Source organism: Erinaceus europaeus, chromosome 14 (assembly GCF_950295315.1).
Source record: "Erinaceus europaeus chromosome 14, mEriEur2.1, whole genome shotgun sequence".
In the NCBI taxonomy this organism is placed as follows: Eukaryota; Metazoa; Chordata; class Mammalia; order Eulipotyphla; family Erinaceidae; genus Erinaceus; species Erinaceus europaeus.
The window spans coordinates 12,468,597-12,483,854 of NC_080175.1; the positions used below are offsets into that span (position 1 = coordinate 12,468,597).

General features: G+C 38.3%; 1 protein-coding gene across 4 annotated transcripts in view; it reads right to left on the reverse strand.

Annotated features, from left to right (window-relative positions):
• The window catches only part of ATRNL1 (attractin like 1), a 700,209-nt gene that overhangs the window by 618,569 nt on the left and 66,382 nt on the right, over nt 1–15,258 (reverse strand). For all 4 annotated transcript variants that reach the window (XR_009544641.1, XM_007519967.3, XM_060171225.1 and 1 more), the window contains exons 6-8: nt 14,689–14,863; nt 12,747–12,834; nt 10,068–10,323 (exon numbers count right to left, since the gene is read on the reverse strand). Coding sequence is in view for 3 of the 4 variants with exons in the window: in XM_007519967.3 (XP_007520029.2) it covers nt 10,068–10,323; nt 12,747–12,834; nt 14,689–14,863 (519 nt within the window). In the remaining variant the exon portion in view is untranslated. The remainder of the gene's footprint in view (nt 1–10,067; nt 10,324–12,746; nt 12,835–14,688; nt 14,864–15,258) is intronic.

Sequence of the window (15,258 nt, forward strand, 5' to 3'; positions counted from 1 at the left end):
GTTTCCATGAAAGAATAGACTCGACAGATCATTTCTAATTCCACTCCTCTTTCTCCCTCTCAAATCCAATACAGTCTAGTTTCAACCCCACCATTCCATGAAACATTCTTGTCAAGAAAGATCACCAGTGGCCTACACAGTAGCAAATTATACGGTCAATACTTTGCATCATTCTATTTGACCCCTCAGCAGAGCAGCATTTGGCACAGTTGATTACTCTGCTGTTTAACCATCTTACTTCATCCTTGCCTTCTAATTCACTGTATTTTTTTCCTGGTTTTTTGTTTGTTTGCTTGCTTTTGTTTTTGTTCCCCTTTTTCTCCCTACCCTCTTCTCATTGGAACACTACAGGGAAAGTTCTTTCTTCTTTTTTATCTTTGTCCATTTCCTTTGAGATCTGATCCAGTCTCATGACTTAAAGCACCATTTCTATTCCAGGAACTCTCAAATCTACACCTTCGAATCAGATCTCTCTCTAGAAGGTCAGATCCACACATTCAACATCCTACCTGAAAACAGCACTTTAAACTATAATGGGTATCTCCCATGCAACACTAACTCCCGGACCTTCAAATTACCTTTACCTCAAAACTGTTTCAGAATCTTTCCCCAGTTATGAAAGTGGCAACTTTCCCTTTCTAGTTGCTCAAACCAAAAATGTAGGTATCTTAACTCCTTTTGATCTCAATCTGTACACAAATGGTCAGCAAATACCATCAGTTAAAAACACATGAAACAAATGGACTCGTTCTCATCTTGTCCAACACCATCACTGTCCACGTTATTATAATAACATCCACACTGACGTGCTTGCTTACGTCCTTTTCTCCCTAGTTATTGTTGGCTCAGTAGTCAAGATGATTCACTGAAAAATAAATTTCACTGCTCTGCTCAAACTCTTGTAATGTTTCATATAATTCAGAATAAAGACAAAGGTTATGTGAAAATCTGATGATCTTACTCACTACTTCTCTCACCTCATCTTTTAATCTGTATTCTCCTGGAATTTCATGCCCAGGTTCCTTACTGTGCCCTTGACATGGTCTGCCTACTCTTGACTTGATACTAGATGTCCCTACTTCAGGAATCATTTCCCTCCACAGAGACCTCTGATTCTCGGCTCAGAATTCATCTTCTCATTGAGACCTAGCCTGTCCCTCAACTTTCCTAATGTACCCACCTTACACTATCAGCACTCTCACACAACTATGTTCTTGATGAAATTCTGCCACTGCAAACACCAGGTATAGTAAAGTGATAAGACAAAGAAAGACAAGTATTGTCTGATTTCACTCATTTACAGATAAAATAAACATGAAGTAAATACAACAAAAATAAACTCCTGGAATATGAAACCAATTATTGGATGGGATGAAGGCAAAAACAAAGACAAAGAAACATAAATGGGTAAGGATGGAATTTGGCTTTTAGTGGTAGAGACTGATTTTCAGTGATGTTTACCTAAAACTAAAGTGTTATAATGTAATGCTACTTCAATTAAATATAATAAATAACAAGGGATATATAATAAATAAATAACAGAATGCTGCTATTCAACTTTAAAGTTTAATTAAATAAAGCAGATGTTGATCCTGAATTTCACTTAGAATTTTATAAACTGTAAGGAAATCACTGTTAAACATATGAACTCTTCTGAACTAAGCCAAGCATGAAAAGGTTTCTTTTATGTATATTCTGACAGGGGTAATGAATTCTCTAAAATTTTTTCACCAACTTCAAAAATCTGCAGCTAAATTTCATTACATCCCGTTTAATTTCCTCTGATATTGTTATTACTGAAATATTCTGAACAGAAGTTAAAAAAAATTACTCTCTTCTAACACATCATGTAGGATACATACCTGTTGTTAGGTTTTTAGTTTACTGCCTATATCCTCCTGCTAAAAATAATTTCTGAACGGAAGGGAAAAGTACTGAAGGGATCGTTTGTAACTCACAGCATTTCATATCTGCAAGCACATATCACCAAAAAGGTGTTCTTACACATTACAAAATCAATCCAGTATTTGGCGGTACTTGTTAACAGATAAAAATCAAAATAGTCATGACAATACCTGTAGACTTTCTACTACAATCTCAAAAGTAAGAAAAATCCTCTAGTGTCTAAGATTATTTTAATGTTAATGAGTAATGCTCAAATAATTAAAGGTAAGTTATTCAAAGAGTTCCTTAGTTACAAATTAAATCAAGAAAGAAAGAAAGAAAGAAAGAAAGAAAGAAAGAAAGAAAGAAAGAAAGAAAGAAAGAAAGGGGAGGGAGGAGGGGAGAGAGGAGGGGAAGGGGAGGGGAGGGGAGGGGAGAGAAGAGGGGGAAGGGGAGGGGAGGGGAGAGGGGAGAGAGGAAGGGGAGGGGAGGGGAGGGGAGGGGAGGGGAGGGGAGGGGAGGAGGGGAGGGGAGGGGAGGGGAGGGGAGGGGAGGGGAGGGGAGGGGAGGGGAGGGGAGGGGAGGGGAGGGGAGGGGAGGGGAGGGGAGGGGAGGGGAGGGGAGGGGAGGGGAGGGGAGGGGAGGGGAGGGGAGGGGAGAGGAGAGGAGAGGAGAGGAGAGGAGAGGAGAGGAGAGGAGAGGAGAGGAGAGGAGAGGAGAGGAGAGGAGAGGAGAGGAGAGGAGAGGAGAAATGAGATCTTAAAGTGGCTGAGATCATTCATCTGGTAGTCCATTGACTAGGCCACATGCAAGGTCCCCACGCATTGGGGAAAGCTTTGGTTCTGTTATCTATCTCATCTGTCTGTCTGTCTATCTGGAACAGTCAGCCTGGAAAGGTGAAGCCCTGACGGTAACAACAACAACAACAACAAAGCGGCAAATATGCCTGGTGCTAAGCACAAACCCAGATATGCCTCAGGATTATTTGCAATATTATTAGAAACTAAATTAAGTGGTCACTGGAGTATACTAACTAGTCTCTGTTTTTATATTCTTACACAAAGGTAAGGGAGGGTGAGGTGGGGGTAGGAGAAGCAGTGGAGCAATGTTGCAAGTATCCCTTCTTCCATCTCTCTCACCCTCTCTATCTTTCATCTGCTCTCACCCTTGCTGAAAAGAAAAAAGATAAAGATGGCCACTAGGCCCATCAATAGCCCTAGTGGCAAAAAAGAATAGTAATGATGATGTGACAAAAATGAATATGATACTGTTATTACGAGCAATTCTACTATAACTTTAGCTTTTTTTTTTTTTTTCCAGTTACACTCACCACAGCATAGGGGAAAAAAATAGTCCCAGGTTAGGTACAGAAGTTCACCTAGGAGGGTGCCTGCTAGCCTGAGATCACCACACCAGGGGACGCTTCACTGTTGTAGTGAATCAATCTCTCTCATTCTCTCTCTCTCTCTCTCTCTCTCTCTGCCTCTCTACCTATCCATCTATCTATCGACCTATCTATCTATCTATATCTCTCTCTCCATCCTTCTGTCTCTGTCTCCTTTTATCTGAAAAAGTGGACCCGGAGCAGTGAAGCTGTGGCGATGACCAAACAAAGAAAAGAAAAAGTCTCTCCTTTAACGTAAAAACACTCTTCCCTTACTTTTTTAGGGCTTCTATGTATATAAATATGTGAACTCAAGTTAAAACCAACCTACATTTTAGAAGTTCACACCATTCTAAAATGAACCTAAACTGACATTGTAGTTTAGTAATTTATACTAAAAACAGAGGGGAAAAAATTCAATTTCTCTAAAGACACATTCACTTAAAACTTAGATGATAAATTATCCCAATACTTATGTTCAAAGCAGCCCTACTTAATATAGTAACATTTCCAAAAGTAGCACTTGCCCACAGTATGGAGAACTTAATTATTTTGACATCTTTAAAATATATTTATATATTGTTTTGTAATCTTTTCTTTATAAGTACTTTTCAAAATGAAAGTACTTACAGATTATTTTTGACACAACATTCTTTAAACAATCACAAGTGAATTCAAAATGCATTAGAATTTAATAAAATAATAAGTAAATTTCTTTAATAAGATATAATTTTACAGAAAAGATGATGAGCTTTGCTTTTGTATTTAAATAAGTCACAGAATTAAAAGACTCATAATCTTATTCTTTTAAACCTTATATAACATTCACATTTCCATTTTATTTCCATTTTGACATGCCAAATAGTGTCAGATAAGAACTACAACTATTAAGATGATTCAAACCCAAAATATCCTGCTGATAAATATATTTAGAAATAGCATTTTGGTTATAAAATGAGTCAAAGGGGACTTTTTTTTTCTTTTCTTTTTTTGCCAAAATTACAACTGATATCCTATAGTCACGTAATTCCAAATTAAACTAAAAATCCTACCAGCCAGTCAATGGATTTATCAGGTAACAACCTATATCAATGTTCAACATTTTAGAGTACACCAAATTTGCTCTGCCTTTCTGACCTACCTGGGGAAGCATAACCACCACTACCACCAATACCAACACCATCATGTTGCAAGACTGAATGTGATTATCTCTCTCTGAAGGACAATATGAAGAATGTGAAAAATAGTCTGTGAGTTAGAAATATTATTCAGTGGAGTCGGAGAGCAGGGGAGGTATAGGTCAATCAGGTGACCTAGAGACTCAGTAGCAATGGCTGATACTGAAGTGCAAGTAGGCACTGATTAGAAGAAGGCTTCTAGAGAAAAATCAGGATCCTTCAAAGCTTCTCGTAAGAAAAGGAGAGTTTTTTTTTTTCAATATGCTCTACACAGGCAGAAGGAAAATGCCTACTTTAGTCCTAGTTACATAGAGGACAACAACAAGATGTTTCTTTAGGTAATTTTCTATTAAAGGCTAAGACATCATGCCACATTGAGACAGAAATTCTCTCTTTATGCAAGGCGAGAAAAAAGAGAAATACAAAAGCCAAAATGTTTATTTACTTTGTAGCATGACTGCTCGGACCTAGAAGTACAAACCTGTACGCTCTCTTCCTAAAACAATTAGGTGAAGTAAAATCCAAGAGCTAAGTCTGGAGCAAAGCCAAGCCCTTTGTTTATATATATTCCATGGCTGTTTCCATACTACAATAAAAGAGTTCATTAGTGTGATAAAGACCCACAGGTCATGAAAAAGGCACTCATGCCTGAGGCTTTGAGGTGCCAGGTTCAATCCCCAGCACTACCACAAGCCAGAGCTGAGCAGTGCTCTGGTGTGTCTGTGTCTATGTCTATGTGCACGTCTATGTGTATGTCTATGTCTATGTGTATGTCTTGTCTATGTGTATGTCTATGTCATCTATGTCTATGTCATCTATGTTTATGTCTATGACTATGACTATGACTATGTCTGTCTATGTCTACGTCTACGTCTACGTCTACCTCTACGTCTATGTCTGTCTATGTCTATGTCATCTATGTCTATGTCTGTCTATGTCTATGTCTGTCTATGTCTATGTCTGTCTCTGTCTATGTCTGTCTATGTCTATGTCTATGTCTGTCTATGTCTATGTCTGTCTATGTCTATGTCTATGTCTATGTCTATGTCTATGTCTATGTCTGTCTGTCTATGTCTATGTCTATGTCTATGTCTATGTCTGTCTATGTCTATGTCTGTCTATGTCTATGTCTATGTCTGTCTATGACTATGTCTATGTCTATGTCATCTATGTCTATGACTATGTCTATGTCTATGTCATCTATGTCTATGACTATGTCTATACATACCTATCTTACACTCTGTATCTATCGTTCATTGAATAAAATATATTTTTTATTTTTTAATATGTATTTATTCATTTTCCCTTTTTGTTGCCCTTATTGTTTTATAAAATATTTTTTAAAAGACCCGCATCATTAAAGTGTGCCGGTCTCTTGCCTTTATCCAGCTTTTGTAGTCCTTACTTTATCTGAGATGGCCCTTTTTGATTACTACCAGGCCACCCCATAATCTGGGGCTCTAATCAGGGAATCCTGGGATTCCCACACAGATATGATGGGCCTAGACTTCTAACAGATCCTCCTCTCCACCATCACTGGTCATCTCCATCAGGAACAACATCATAAATCCTCTTGTGGGCCTCTACCTCTACAAGACCTTCCCCTCAGTGTAGAACAACAATGGTAGAAACTGTCCCACTCTCGGAAGGAAAGTTGGGCCAATAAACTCTGCTACTCGAAGAAGACTGGTCCTGAAATAAGTGCAGTCTAGAATGTTCCTAGCTGTGACCATGGAATGCGAGTTCAAACTGACAGGGATGCAGAGGTTACACAGGCTCCTGTGCTGAGCACAGGCCCCTGATCAAATCGATGGGATTTACAGTTAACAATATTTATATACTTTCCCCATATTTGGGAGCTACTCTCTGCCCTGATCCAGCTTTCTAGTCCTATCCCCAAGTTTTATCTTCCCAGACAATACCTTTAGCCCACCTGCATGTTAGCTGTAGGGCTCAGGCAAAAATTAGTAAAGTCATAGGCCCCTTGGAATAGACCTAAAATAGACTTCCTAGCTTCTTCCACAGGAAGACCCCAAATCTCATCTGGATACTCTCACCTTTAGGTTCCTAATTATTAAACAAGTTGTTCCTCTTTATATCTTAATGTTTTTCAGCCACCAAGTTGCAGACACTACCATAATGTCAATCTGACTGCACTGGGCAGACAACCTCATCAATGTGTCCTGGAACCCCACTTCCCCAGAGCCTGGCGGTATGGATCGACCTGTCAACACTCATGTGCAGCAGAGAAGCAACTACAGAAGCCAGACCTCCCACCTCCTGCACCCCATACTCCCAGAGGGATAAAGAATAGGAAAGCTTTCAATGGAGGGGAGGGGATACGGAACTCTGGTGGTGGGAATTGTATGGAACTGTACCCCTTTTATCCCACAGTCCGGTCGATCATTAGTAAATCATTAATAAAATAACATAAAATAAAATAAAATAAAATAATAAAATAATTCTGAACAAAGGAAGGTAGGGTGTATGTTTTCCATACATGAGGCACTGGGTTTAACCCCTAGCCTCACATGAGAGCCCCCAAAATAAAACTAAGTAGAACTCCACAGATGATGAAGTGATGGCCTGGTCTTTCTCTTTAATCATAAAAACATAAACCTGATAATTTGAGCCAGGTAGTTGATTCTGTGCAGAGGGAATGTAAGACGGACAGGATTCAGTCCCTAGCACTGCAATGGAACAAAGGGATTATGAAAAGTTAACAGTCAAGGGATGAGTAAGGATACCCAGAAGGCTCATACACACCCCTAAAATAATATTATTACTTATAATATTAATATCAGGCAAGGCAAAGATTACACAAAAAATGTTAAATGAACAAAAGCATCATATCACTAAGAGACAATTCACGATAAAGATTTAAACTGTAAGTATACATAGTAGCAGTTTCCATCATCAATCTAAGAATACACAGGAAAAATAAAAGAAAACAAACATTTCTAGACTTTAACTTTCAGAGTTTGATGGGACAAGTACCAAAAAAATCAGTAAGGAATCAATACCTCAACATACACATCAACATGTGTACATGTACATATCAAACTTTACATTTTGATGCTGTAGAATTTACCTCCTTTCTAACTGCCTATAATATATTTATGAAAATGAGCCACCAAGAATATTTCAATAAATTACAAAAAGAGAAATGATAGCTACAGCATTCCAGGGGACCACAATAACACCAAAAATATCAACAAAATAAAATGATACAATAACCATTATATACAGGGGATCTGTAACCCTTAGGTCTATCAGAAAATTTTAATTAGTGGTCCAGGAGGTGGCACAATAGATAAAGCATTAGACTCTCAAGTGTGAGGTCTTGAGTTCAATCCCCAGCAGCATATGTACCAGAGTGATGTCTGGTTCTCTCTCTCTCTCTCCTATGTTCTTCATGAATAAATAAGTAAATTTTTTTTAAAAAGATAAAAAAAAGAAGAAAAATTTAATTAATTCAGTTCAAAATGTCAAAAGATGTATTAAAATTTGGAGAGAAGAAGGGTTAAAAGTACAAAAAAGGGGGGTCGGGCAGTAGCGCAGCGGGTTAAGCGCACATGGCGCAAAGCCCGAGGACCGGCAGGAGGATCCCAGTTCAAGCCCCCGGCTCCCCACCTGCAGGAGGGTCACTTCACAGGCGGTGAAACAGGTCTGCAGGTGTCTATCTTTCTCTCCCCTCTCTCAGTCTCCCCTCCTCTCTCTGTCCTATCCAACAACAACAACAATGATAACAATAATGATGACAACAAGGGCAAGAAAGCAGGAAAAAGTGGCCTCCAGGAGTAGTGGATTCGTAGTGCAAGCACTGAGCCCCAGCAATAATCCTGGAGGTCAAAAAAAAAAAAAGTACAAAAAAGGAGAGAGAAAAAGGCAGTAAAAATTGCTTAGAGGTGCATCAGTCTAATGGTTCTGGTAAGACTGAAGGTTGTCAGAATTCACGAGCAAGAATGAGCTGGAAAGACTGGTGGCATCTGAAGAGTAAAATATCTGACAGGGAAATCATGAGCTCGACTACAGTACACACGACATCCAGACACAGTAATCTGAGGAACAACAGAGAAGTGTAACCAGGTGTGACAGTAGGGGTGACTCAAGTAGGACAGAATAACCATATCTTGGAAAGTGATTTAAACAAGCAAACAAACCGAGAAGCTACTTGCAAGTGGAATCTCAGAAACAAAGACAAAAAGAGAAAACACAACGTGAAACTTGGACTAGGTGTGGTGTGTTACACCAAAGCAAAGGACTCTGGGGAAGAATAAAGGAGGGGGTGGAAAGGAGGCCGGGGTCCTGGTGCACAATGGTAGCAAATTACGTAAGTTGGGGGTAAGAGTATTCTGCAGACTCTTATCCCAGGGGCTTAAGAAAATGTTCCTGTGTGCCAACAACTATACTACAAGTCATTAAGCCTCCAATAATTTTTTTTATTGAGAAATCAGGTATTAGAAATATTTGTGTGGATACCTGAGTGACCAAAAACTATTTCACTGATGTCTGATGGACAGCGTCAGTGAGTCAGAAGTATACTCATCAAGGAATAAAAAACACTGATCTGAGGAACAACAGAGAAGTTAAGTAGGCGTAACAGGTAGTAGAGTCTGATGACCTAAAATTTAGACCTGGGTGACTTCAAGGAGGGAGGAGAGAGAATACACTAGAAATGGCAACTGGAACTGAGGAGGGAGTGGGCACAGCTGTACTGAGGATACTGAAAAGAAAACAATTCATTTTTGAAAGAACTTTAGGGCAAACAGTGGAGTATTTAGAAGAGGATTCCTCCTCTGAGCGCACAGCCATTCTCCTGGCTACACTAAGGGTGATCAATTGGCACATGAGCTTTCTGACGGCTGTGCAAAAAACCTCAGTAGTTATATATGACTATCAGTGCACAAAAGACCAGAACACTTGAGCTCATAATACTTGGCTACAGTCAGAAATGGAGTCTACTCTCCAATGTAGATAGAAACAATAGGGTATATGTTTATAAAGAAGTTAAAAAAAAAAAACAGGCCAGGAAAATCAATAAGAGCACTTGATAGCATAGTGAATATATATATATATATATATATATATATATATATATATATATATATATATATATATATATTGTCCCAGCCACCCTCAATCAGCAAAGAAAAATATTTTCTAGAAGCTAATATACTGTCCTCGGAAAGCGTACTTTAAAAGAGCAATACATATATAAAAGATATTGTAGCAAGATTAAGAAAGGAAGTCAGAAAAGTGAAAAATGCAGCAGCCACGATGTGCATATTAAAAAGAAAAGTGGATTTTAGTTCTTGGTTCCTAAATAAAATCCAGAGAAATAGCACCCTCTATGGGAGTCTCTCTTTAAAAAATATTCTCAGTTAAAAAAAAAAATGTGAATAGCATATAACATAGTCCCTTACCTGACTAAGAAGATAAACCAGATATTGAAGAATGAAATCGTCACACAAAATCAGAAAACTTACATTTAAAATGATTAATTCTTGGCTTATAACTCTGATTTCAAATAAGTCACCATTTTCACTGAATTTCCGTAAGACTCTAAGAAAGATATGAAAGAAATGAACGTGTATAGTTACATTTTCAAAGTGACTTACAGATATGGTATTCCTGGATGCTGCTTGTGTAACCATAGATTGCAGAATATCCAAATATTATGATCATGACAACATCTCTGCTATCCAGTTCCATAATATGTGCGGAGTGTCCCTCCACCGCATACTGCTGACCATGTCCAAGGACAGTAGGAGTTTTTGTACTCCAGGACTGACTATGTATATTGAAAATCCACAATTCATCTGTGACATTGCCATAATTTGTCTCAATTCTGCCTCCATACATAAAGATGTTTTCCTATAAGTTAAAAGAAAGTTAATAAACAACAGTTTTTTTTTCTTACCAATACATATTAATTCAGAATATACGGTAAATGTTAGCTATTGTTCACAATATACGGAAAGCATCAGTCTTATTTGTAAAGGTCAAATGAGTAATGAGAAAAAATTCCTTTATTTGTAAGAATGGGAAATGTACCCATGTTTTCAAACTGAGATTTATGATAACTGAATCAAAACAGTTAAGCAGTCGATGTACCAGAATTTCAATTCTCCTACTAGTTGAGTGCCGAGTTGTCATATTTGGATTTTACCATCTGTTTGTTGCTATTATTACTACTGTATTATCATTACTAATGATTTTTGGTATTATTGTGCATAAAGTGGCTTAATGTCTACAGGGCTCTAATCCATGGCTTCTTACCTGCACTCTCTGCTGAGTCCCTTTCAGAGTCAATTTTTATTTTGCTTTGTATTTCTATCAAAAGGAGAGAGACAAAAGCACCACCCTACTCCCTGCCCCCAGGGACCTCCACTCTTCTCTGCACGTGGTGCTCTCACAACGTAGTGCCATGCATCAAGCGGAGAGCCCCATGCAAGGAAAGCATGCACTCTACCTGCTGAACCACCTCCCAGTCCTCTGAGGAGTGTGTGCTCCTGTACTCTTCTCAGTCACTCACTATTTCCACTAAGCACTGCTCACTGAAATGCTACATCAACTGTATATCTGTAGAGTATACTTTTGTTGCCACTTGCCCTGGCTGTGACCAGATACTTTATAGCACTTGTAAAATATATAAATAAATACAATCATATACAAGTGAAATAAGTGACACAAACTATATGAAGTATCACTACTTCAACAACCTAGGAACACAGTGGATTTTCTTCAATCCAGTAAAAGGCATCTTTTAACTTACAGCTAATCTATTTAATGGTGAAAGACTGGATTCCTGGAGTCCGGGTGGTGGCACACTGGGTTAAAGCACACATAGTTCTGCAGGCAGAACGCAGGTGGGAAGCAGGTCAGCAGGTGTCTTTCGTTCTCTCTCTCCCTCTCTGTCTCCCCTTTCTCTCTCAATTTCTCTTTACCCTATGCAATAAAATGAAAAATGGCCCCCAGGAGCAGTGGATTCGTAGTGCAACCACTGAGTGCCAGTGATGACTCTGGTGGCAAAAAAGAAAAAACAGACTGGATTCTTTTTCCTCAAGGCTCCGACTATGTTCCTCATCTCTGACTAACTGGTCCTGGATGCTCTCCAAGGATTGTGATGCCATCATGCTATCTGGTCCCTATAAAAGTTGAGAGCTATGTGGGTATATTTCAGCAAGGTCCCAGGCATTCCACATGACCACACCATGTGCTATGTGCACTCCAACAGCAGAAACCAGTCGGGGCTACCAAAACTAATCCCAGGTCCTTCCTTGGTATAAATAAAAATTTACATACTATAAAAAAAAAGGAGAAAAGGAAGGAAGGAGGAAAGGAAAGAAAGGAAGGAATGGAAGGAAGGAAGGAAGGAGGAAAGGAAAGAAAGAAAGGAAGGAATGGAAAGAAGGAAGGAGGAAAGGAAGGAATGGAAGGAAGGAAGGAGGAAAGGAAGGAAGGAAAGGAAGAAAGAATGGAAGGGAAGGGAAGGGAAGGGAAGGGAAGGGAAGGGAAGGGAAGGGAAGGGAAGGGAAGGGAAGGGAAGGGAAGGGAAGGGAAGGGAAGGGAAGGGAAGGGAAGGGAAGGGAAGGGAAGGGAAGGGAAGGGAAGGGAGAAAGTAGAAAACCAAGGGGTCAGGAGCTATTAACCCACACAGGGCATACATCTTACAGATTTCAAAACCTTTCAAACCTCACATAAAAGCATCATGGACTGCACTAGGAGAGCTCCATGGACATGTATGGTGGAGCCGTGCTATGAAGCCTCTCCTCTTTCACCCCTCTATCTCTCCCTCTCCTTTCTCCCTCTCGTTCTGTAAAAGAGGGGGGGAAATCAGCCAAGAAGATCCACTCAGCAGTGATATCGCACATGCAGGAGATCCCTGGTTGATTGCTAGGAGCCATACATAATTAAAAAATCAGAGCAAGATACTCCTTCCCACCAACTAAGATGGCATAATCAAAAGGACAAATATTAACAAGTGCTGGCAAGGATGCACAGACACTAGTGTCTTCAGGAAAAGCTGGTGGGCGTGTGATAATAGCACCATTGTCTTTGAAAACACTCTGCCAACCTCTCCAAACATTAAGCACAGATGAATTATCTGACCCAGCAATTCTAATCCTATGGCATACACTGAGGAGAAATTAATCTATATCTCCACATACTTGGGAATGTTCACAGCAGCATTATCCATGTTCTAATTATGTGCTTGAAAGAATTCTGAGATTTAGTGTTTGTTCCTCTGGTGTAAAGTCAACAAATGATTCCAATTTAAAAGGCCAGGTCCATACCTGATATAAAGCCAGAGAGTGTCCGTATCTCTGGAGAGGTCCCCTAGACAAGGTTCCCACATTCCATATACTGCTTTCTAAATTGTAGCTAAAAGCAAAAAAAAAAAAAGAAAGAAAGAAAGAAAATACTTCACAAGTTCAAAATCATTTGTGTCTCAATTTGCATATGGTTGCCCCTGCACCATGTTAGAAAATTTTAATAAAGACTTGTTCAGGATACACCTACTCTAAGTTAGAATTGCCTCATGTATAAATGTACATTTACTTGACTGGGCTATTTATATATTACTGAAATGACTTTGTTCAACTGTTTTCAGATTTCAATTAATTGATCAACCTAAATAATAGTGTAGTGACTTGTTATGAATCCTTCTTTTTTTCCCCCCTCCAGGGTTATCGCTGGAGCTCAGCACTATGAGCCCACTGCTCCTGGTAGACACTTTTTTCCCCCATTTTATTCAATATGACAGAGAGAAATTGAGATGGGAGGAGGACATAGAGAGGGCGAGAGAAAGACACCTATGGTGGCCCCATCTGGTGTCAGGGATCAAACCCTGGGCTCGCAGATAAAGCGAATGTTCTATAAGGTGAGCTATCTCCCAAACCCAGAAACTTTATATTATTTTTTTGAAACTTTGTATTATTAACTCAATAATTCTATCTTAAAAGGTAGCACATTTACCTCAATTAAATAGCTAAATCAAATTACGACTGTTACTATCACAAGGAAGAGCTATTTAAATGCTATAACCTATAATTCAATTACATTCGGAATAATGAAAAGAAAATATGCTCTATCCTGTGAGAATAACAATAGTCACTTCACATATGAAGTGACCCATAGCTTACAATAAATCTAAATAAATATTTTAACCAAAGGAATTGGTTTCAGACCAAAAAAAAAAAAAGTTAAACTGTATATGGTTCAAATGGACACTATGTGTCATTTAACTTTAAAAAATAAAATATACTGTTAACTGTAGAAAAAGAAAACCTACAAACTTTTAAGAATTCCATATTCCTTTCACAGTTATATTTTGTCTTCACAAATCTTCTCTGCAAATATCACAATCTGATTCAAAGCTCTACTCTATTGTTACAAGTAATTCATTTTTCATTAGTCTTCCTTTTCATTCCCACACTTAAATCTCACTATATTTTAAGTTACATTCATATCCAAAAATTTATTTTGATCTTACCGACTCCCTTTCAGTTCTTTCACTACATTTATTCTGTGTATACCATGCTATAGATTCCTAACTATTCACTGAAATATTTACTTAACACCATCCCTCTCCTCATAATTTTATAACTTAATTCTGATCATTTTCCCATTAAATTTTTAAATCAATCTCTTCTGTACATGGCAGAATTTTTTAAACCCTTAAAATTAATAGGTCTAATACACTGAGTATAGCTGCCACATAAAATGCAGGATGCCCATTTAAACCTAAATTTCCAACAAACAAATAATATATATATACTAAACAAGTTAGGGGAAAAAATAAAACAAAATAGAAATCAAGAAGCTTACTTCTACTGTAGAAAAAAAAAGCTCTTTGTTTTTTTGTTTTTTTTTTTGTGGAGTCAGGCTTCACAATTTCACTGCTCCAAAAGGATCAGCTTTTTTTTCTTTCAGATAGAGATGAAGAGACAGCACAGAACCAGAGTCTCCCACAGTGGTGCAGGCTTAGAGCCTGAGCTGTTCACATGCGAAGGTACACACTGTGCCCAGTCAGTTCCCTTACTGACTCAAGAAGTCATTTATTTGATGTTCAAATTGAGCTCCATGTCTTATAACTTTTTCTGCTAAATCTGGCAACCCTACTAAGTAAACACCATTATGGTATTCTGGCTGGGATTCATTATGATTACTTTCTACGCAAGTTATTATTATAACAACTAAAGTCCAGCTTAAAACTGGGAGAAAACATATACTTACTTCAGGACCATTTGAAAAGAACTGTAGTTAAAGGTATATCCACCGATCACCCACATAAATTTCCCGTGCAAAACTGCTTTATGGGAAGCACGACCTACAGAAGGACTGAAGGGCTTAACATTTGGCAGAATCCAGTAAGACTCAGTAGAAGGAACATTCAAAGAACAATCAGGACCTATTGGGAAAAAAATCAAACAGCACACTGTATTAAACAATGATTGGGTTACATGAAAAGGATATATTTATTAATATTTGGCTCAATGTCCATTATAGCAATAAATGTAAATTACACAATAAAGGGGCTTACATATAACTTTCAGGGAAAAGTCTTAACAGTGAATGTTAAGCTTCGAGAGATATATAGTATACACAGTCAAACCTGGATATGTTAAAATGAATATCATCTAGAAAATCCTCTGAAGGCATAAAAATCAAATTTACTTCAGTATGCTGCTAAAACAGCAGAATGAAAGCAATACTCAAATCCCACTTCTGTCGCTTACTAGAAATGTGACCATCAAGTACTCATCCAGGAAACAGAAATAATAACCTACCCACTAAAGGTTATTA